This window comes from Littorina saxatilis, linkage group LG7 (genome assembly GCF_037325665.1).
Source record: "Littorina saxatilis isolate snail1 linkage group LG7, US_GU_Lsax_2.0, whole genome shotgun sequence".
NCBI classification, from domain to species: Eukaryota; Metazoa; Mollusca; class Gastropoda; order Littorinimorpha; family Littorinidae; genus Littorina; species Littorina saxatilis.
Genome location: NC_090251.1, coordinates 34,494,420 through 34,501,919, shown reverse-complemented (window position 1 = coordinate 34,501,919; position 7,500 = coordinate 34,494,420). Strand labels below are relative to the sequence as shown.

The 7,500-nt window shown below is 44.7% G+C and overlaps 1 protein-coding gene across 2 annotated transcripts in view; it reads right to left on the bottom strand.

Annotated features, from left to right (window-relative positions):
• Positions 1–7,500, bottom strand: part of LOC138971263 (uncharacterized) — a 19,592-nt gene that overhangs the window by 9,565 nt on the left and 2,527 nt on the right. For both annotated transcript variants that reach the window (XM_070343971.1, XM_070343970.1), the window contains exons 3-7: positions 7,332–7,381; positions 4,627–4,731; positions 3,933–4,195; positions 3,407–3,512; positions 467–547 (exon numbers count right to left, since the gene is read on the bottom strand). In XM_070343971.1, coding sequence (XP_070200072.1) covers positions 467–547; positions 3,407–3,512; positions 3,933–4,195; positions 4,627–4,731; positions 7,332–7,381 — 605 coding nt within the window. The remainder of the gene's footprint in view (positions 1–466; positions 548–3,406; positions 3,513–3,932; positions 4,196–4,626; positions 4,732–7,331; positions 7,382–7,500) is intronic.

Genomic DNA, 7,500 nt, shown 5'->3' with positions numbered 1-7,500 from the left:
CGGTCGGTCGGTCGGTCAAACAGTTAGGTTAGGTGTTGGTTTATTCAAGTTCCTTCAACCTATTTGGCTATTCGGAACTATTCTCAGTTTATATGGTGGTCTCTGTAATTTAAATTATTTACATTAAGGTTGGTTGGTTGGTTGGTTGGTTGATGTTTTTTTCGTGTCGCTTCTAAATTCAACCTATTTGGCTATTCGGGACCGATTACATTTTGTTTCCTTTCTCAGTTTTCATGGTGGTCTCCGTGTTTTAAAATTATGAAGATTTGGGTCTATCACAGTTAAGTGAAGGAGCGTCTAAAATGCTCATGGTAGTCTTTTCACGCGTGATACTTCAAATCTTGTAAAAAAATAAGTCGACCTCCTTTGAAATAGTAAAAAACAAAATCTTGTCCAGAAGGACGTCCCGGAAACAGATATATATAGACAGACGGACAAGAACAGGCAGAGGAAGAAATAAAGCAACCTGTTTGATTGGCATCTGGACTGCTATCCCAGTTCATGCCATCCCATCCACATGGTCCTGGGGAGTTCTCTACAGAACACACTGAAAAGAGAAGAAACACAAAGTGTAGGTTTCAAAAACATGCGATTAAGATGCGTGTGTTTGTGTGTGTGTAGTGTGCGTGTGTGTGTGTGTGTGTGTGTGTGTATGTGTATGTGTGTCTGGTGTGTGTGTGTGTGTGTGTGTGTGTGTGTGTGTGTGTGTGTGTGTGTGTCTGGTGTGTGTGTGTGTCTGGTGTGTGTGTGTGTGTCTGGTGTGTGTGTGTGTCTGGTGTGTGTGTGTGTATGTATGTGTGTGTGTGTCTGGTGTGTGTGTGTGTGTGTGTGTGTGTGTGTGTCTGGTGTGTGTGTGTGTGTGTGTGTGTCTGGTGTGTGTGTGTGTGTGTGTGTGTGTGTGTGTGTGTCTGGTGTGTGTGTGTGTCTGGTGTGTGTGTGTGTCTGATGTGTGTGTGTATCTGGTGTGTGTGTGTCTGGTGTGTGTGTCTGATGTGTGTGTGTGTCTGGTGTGTGTGTGTCTGATGTGTGTGTGTGTCTGGTGTGTGTGTGTCTGATGTGTGTGTGTGTGTCTGGTGTGTGTGTGTCTGATGTGTGTGTGTGTCTGGTGTGTGTGTGTGTCTGATGTGTGTGTGTGTCTGGTGTGTGTGTGTGTGTCTGATGTGTGTGTGTGTCTGGTGTGTGTGTGTGTCTGATGTGTGTGTGTGTCTGATGTGTGTGTGTCTGATGTGTGTGTGTGTCTGGTGTGTGTGTGTCTGATGTGTGTGTGTGTCTGGTGTGTGTGTCTGATGTGTGTGTGTGTCTGGTGTGTGTGTGTCTGATGTGTGTGTGTGTCTGGTGTGTGTGTGTCTGATGTGTGTGTGTGTGTCTGGTGTGTGTGTGTCTGATGTGTGTGTGTGTCTGGTGTGTGTGTGTCTGATGTGTGTGTGTGTCTGGTGTGTGTGTGTGTGTCTGATGTGTGTGTGTGTCTGGTGTGTGTGTGTGTCTGATGTGTGTGTGTGTCTGGTGTGTGTGTGTCTGATGTGTGTGTGTCTGATGTGTGTGTGTGTCTGGTGTGTGTGTGTCTGATGTGTGTGTGTGTCTGGTGTGTGTGTGTGTCTGATGTGTGTGTGTGTGTCTGGTGTGTGTGTGTGTGTGTCTGTCTGATGTGTGTGTGTGTGTGTGGGTGTGTGTCTGATGTGTATGTGTGTCTGGTGTGTGTGTGTCTGGTGTGTGTGTGTGTCTGGTGTGTGTGTGTGTCTGGTGTGTGTGTGTCTGGTGTGTGTGTGTCTGGTGTGTGTGTGTCTGGTGTGTGTGTGTCTGGTGTGTGTGTGTGTCTGGTGTGTGTGTGTCTGGTGTGTGTGTGTCTGGTGTGTGTGTGTCTGGTGTGTGTGTGTCTGGTGTGTGTGTGTCTGGTGTGTGTGTGTCTGGTGTGTGTGTGTGTCTGGTGTGTGTGTGTCTGGTGTGTGTGTGTCTGGTGTGTGTGTGTCTGGTGTGTGTGTGTGTCTGGTGTGTGTGTGTCAGGTGTGTGTGTGTGTCTGGTGTGTGTGTGTCTGGTGTGTGTGTGTGTCTGGTGTGTGTGTGTCTGGTGTGTGTGTGTCTGGTGTGTGTGTGTCTGGTGTGTGTGTGTGTCTGGTGTGTGTGTGTGTCTGGTGTGTGTGTGTCTGGTGTGTGTGTGTGTCTGGTGTGTGTGTCTGGTGTGTGTGTCTGGTGTGTGTGTGTCTGGTGTGTGTGTCTGGTGTGTGTGTCTGGTGTGTGTGTGTCTGGTGTGTGTGTGTCTGGTGTGTGTGTGTGTCTGGTGTGTGTGTGTCTGATGTGTGTGTGTGTCTGGTGTGTGTGTGTCTGGTGTGTGTGTGTCTGGTGTGTGTGTGTCTGGTGTGTGTGTGTGTCTGGTGTGTGTGTGTCTGGTGTGTGTGTCTGGTGTGTGTGTGTCTGGTGTGTGTGTGTCTGGTGTGTGTGTGTGTCTGGTGTGTGTGTGTCTGGTGTGTGTGTGTCTGGTGTGTGTGTGTCTGGTGTGTGTGTGTGTCTGGTGTGTGTGTCTGGTGTGTGTGTGTGTCTGGTGTGTGTGTCTGGTGTGTGTGTGTCTGGTGTGTGTGTGTCTGGTGTGTGTGTGTCTGGTGTGTGTGTGTCTGGTGTGTGTGTGTCTGGTGTGTGTGTGTCTGGTGTGTGTGTGTCTGGTGTGTGTGTGTGTCTGGTGTGTGTGTCTGGTGTGTGTGTGTGTCTGGTGTGTGTGTCTGGTGTGTGTGTGTCTGATGTGTGTGTGTGTCTGGTGTGTGTGTGTGTGTGTGTGTATGTGTGTCTGGTGTGTGTGTGTGTGTGTGTGTGTGCGTGTGCTGAAACCCTCTTCGTCACTTAGACTGCATGCGAAATCAAGTTTTGGTCTACCTGGTTTTGTAAGAGAAGCAACCACTACATATACATTTTAGGAGAAACCTTGTTGTTGTCTCCCTTGTACCGTTTCGCCTCGTTAAGTGCATGATGCATTGGGAACTGTGTTGCTACCTGGGGGTAGTTTGCCTTCATAACTGTTATCGTTAAACGACATTTCATGAAGTGAAAACGTTTCAGCATTAAGTATTTCATTTTGAAATCCTATGAAAACTAATTTCAAACTAGAGACACGTTTGCGCACAATAAGATTAAAAGAAAGAAAAAATTAATCAAACGATCTCTTCACTCACAATCACTTGCTCACTCACTCATTCACTCACTCACTCTGTCTTTCGTTCATTCCCATACTCACTCACTCACTCACTTATTTGCTAATAAGTAACGATCACAAAAATTCAGAAACTGCAATGATGTGATTTCGTATCACTCGGTACGAGCGTATAAACATACTACTCGATAAAAAATAAAAAATAAAAATAAATCCGGTCCACCAACATTCTAATTTACAAAGCCAAGCACGCATCAAGAAATACTTTACCTGGCGTCCCACAAGCACCCTCCGTGACAGACACATAGTCAAGCCGAAGCAACCGCCTCGTTCCGTTTCCCCCATATCCCCCTCCCCCGTACAGCCGGAATAACACCTGAACAGCAAAACGTTCATCGTGTACGTTTTTGTCATCATCATCATCATCATCATCATCATCATCATCATCATCATCATCATCATCATCATCATCATCATCATCATCATCGTCGTCGTCGTCGTCGTCGTCGTCGTTATTATTATGATCAGCAGCCAAAGCATCGTCACTGTCGTAGTTGTCGTCATTATAATGAACGTCGCCGTCGTCTTCATTACAACAGGAGCAGAAGCATCGTCAATTAAATTGAGTACATAAAAGCTCGTAAAAGCAGTCACAAATTCCAATTACTGTTTCAAAAATATGAAATTATAAAATGATTAAATAGAAAAGTGCGCTATGTTGGCCTGGTCGACTTCCCCAAACGTTCTTCACTGAAGAGACTCCAGGACAAAAATGAACAAATATCACATAAATTACTTTTCCAACCATTTGCGAAATAGTCATATTGTGGTGGAAATCTCCCTCAGTTTTGGCATCAAGCTTTCGTTTCAGGAGAGTCTGCACGTCGCTGTCGTTGTTATAGGATACGAGGAACACGTCGAGGTCATAGGGCAAATGTCTTTTGAACTTGAACTGTAGACAGGTCAAGGTCGCCGTGAAGTTCACCCATCTGGATTCCAAAATGGAAAAGGACTGGACACCGCAGTAGTTTGCGGTTGTTTGGTCTGCCTGTGCTGATCCTAAGTTGGAGAGAACGAGTTGTTCGGTGTGATTTCTTTGAAGAGATAGTCAAGCTGAGGTCACACAGCTAACCAAAGTAAGTAAACCACCGTTTTGTCGAAGGAAAGAACTAACCTAGAATGGTATGCTATCCACATTCATAAAAATAACGGGCTGAACGCGCGCACACAAATAAAAACACACATGCGCACGCACCTACACCAATGCATACACTCACACACACACACACACACACACACACACACACACACGCACGCACGCATGCACGCACGCACATACACACACACACACACACACACACACACACACATACACACACATAAATCAAGCGAGCGAATGGAATGACAAGGACTCAAATCGACTGAATCGATACCCCAAAAGCAGTACAAACATAAATTCAAAACCAATTAAAAATAAACTTATAGTTTACCATTTACAACCTCCCATGCTGTCATTCCATCGTCACGACAGCCTTGTTTAAAGTTGCACAAATCAGTCTCGAACTGGCAGTCCAGAGAACAAAACGACTGTTGCACTGGGAAGAAAATAATCACATGTGTACATGATAAACTGTTGAATTTGCCTGAATTGGATACATAACATTGAAAACTTCAAAGCAATCTTGGCCCTAAAACTGAAACCCGCTTTAGTTTAACTGTTCAAATGAACAATGTGCTAAAAATAAACACGTCTAACTGAACTCAAAGTTTGCTTTTGCGCATGGCAAGCAAACTCCATCTCCAAATGGCTGGATCTTCAAACAGTCCGGAACTTCTTCTTCTTCTTCTTCTTCTTCTTCTTCTTCTTCGTTCATGGGCTTAGACTCCCACGTTCACTCATGTTTTAAGCACAAGTGGAGTTGTACGTGTATGACCGTTTTATATCCCGCCATTCAGGCAGCATACGCCGATTTCGGGGGAGGTATGCTGGGTATTTTCGTGTTTCTATAACCCACCGAACTCTGACATGGATTACATGATCTTTTCCGTGCGCACTTGGTCTTGTGTTTGCGTGTACACACGAAGGGGGTTAAGTCACTAGCAGGTCTGCACATAAGTTGACCTGGGAGATCGGAAAAATCTCCACTCTGAACCCACCAGGCGGCAGCGACCGGGATTCGAACTCACGACCTCCCGATTAGGAGGCCGACGTCTTACCACCACGCCACTGCGCCCGTCAAACAGTCCGGAACAATAGCCTTGCCTTGGTCAAAGCAACATGCCAGCACGCAAGTTTGAGAGTACAACTGATTGAGTTCCACCCAACATTTCAACTTTTCTGTGATTAGTTCACTTCCAAACTGTGCATCCCTGCGTCCTGCAGGTAATAGTAACCGAAAAAGCGTTCTACAAATATACGGAGGGGTCCTGCGAGGTACTACATGTCCGTTATCATGCGTACCACCAGTATTATTTTTTTCTGCGATATTGGTTTTTTTTAAAGAAGTTGTGACGGCACTGTCGTGTCCTCAAAAAAATACCACTATTCACAGGCTACAGCTAGACTGTACAAGCACTGCTGATCGAACGTGGGACCCCGTATTCTACTCATGGGGTCTAATTCGTGAAGGGAAAAAAAGATTGAAGGCATATTATCTCGATGAATATACACGCTAATTGCTTTACCAACAGCTGGAGACATGCTAAATTAAGTTCCCTGCAAAATATTGTGGTCTAGGACCCCTTAAATGTTGAGATATTTGAATTTTTATTTTGATCTAGATCGTCCTATTTATAGATTTGCCAACAGAGGGAACGTTGACGCAAGGGAAATAACTCCGCGTCTTTGTTGACATCCTCACTTTTTCAGAGGCTAGAACAAGCTGTAATGCATGTATATGGTCCGCGCATTGCGACATATCGTCATTATATGGCCTTATGATGCATTTGACATCGATTGTGGGCAAACTACACTTTGTAAACACGGGAGCGCGTACATATGCCTTTAACCTAGAAACTGGCTTTTTTCTCATTCAAGGAATAAAATCACTCGGGGCGTTTTCGAATTAATTTGATTTAGGGGTAAAATCTATCGAATTTCACCACGAAATTGCTTCACTTGGAAGAAACTGACATGATTGTGATCCTTTCGATAATCAATTTGGCTGGGAAGCATTCAGTCTGGAGTTTATTTTGGCAGAAGTCTGACTGAAACAATCTATATCTGCGTGTGTAGGATGTTGCCGTCTCATGTCAACGCTCGTACTTATCTCTGGTAGCTTAAAGGATAGTTTACACGGAAAAAAAGGTAGCTTGGATCTTTCTGTCGCTCTCATTTAATTATGCCTGCGTGCCTGCAAAAACCCGCTGTGGCAGGGGACAGATTAAGCCGCCCCGCTCTTCGGTAATCTTGTGGATACGAAATGTATAAGTTTCCGGAACTGAGAATGGGAAGCACAGACAAAATGAGTTCGGCTCATTCTCTCCCTGACAGGATGCCTTGGTTTTCCTTGTCTGGCGAGGAAATCAATTTTTTACATAATTATTTTGATCTTTTCGTAAGTGTTATGGATATAAGCAGATTCGCGATCGTCGATAATGATTTTTCATGGTGTTGTGTAATTTTTAAATTACAAAGGAATTGATATGTAAGACAGTTTCAAGCGAGCTATTTTTCGCTGCTGTATTTACTGTGCAAACAACTCTAAATATGGCAAAAGTGTCACGTGATAATCAACCGTTTGGTTTCAGCGCTCGCTGGAGCAGACGATTTTTTGACAGTGATGCAACCATATATTACGGTCTCCTTCCGGCAGCAGTCCCACAATTTCGACTTGTTTTGACCTTAGAACGATGTCTTTATCATAGCTGTGAAGAACAGAACGGAGATCACTGTCGAAGTCGGCCAATATGCAATCATCATTTTCGTCTCACGAACACTGCTCGAGAACAACATATGGGAGATAACTCTGTATTCTTGGTTTGATAGATTCGCGTAGGACTTTAGCGTCCGGTCAGAGAGATAACTGGCGATAGCCGTTGATCGATGACTGATCAGAATAGTTCTTTTGATGCAAAACCGACACGCTCCTTCACACAAAATTTACACATACACACATGTATAAACGTCACACAAAGACACTCCCTTTCCTGTTATCCACACCGGTGGGAATAACTATTTTCAAATAGGGTTTACCTTCAGTGTCGTTGCCATTCTGATTGTTGTCTTGGTTGCAGTATCCTGGCCTGAAAGAGATACGAATGACATATGACACTCACTCCGATGCAAACAGCAACACAGAATAGGGGAGCAGGTCGATATATAGTCATCCTTCTTCTTCTTCTTCTGCGTTCATGGGCTGAAA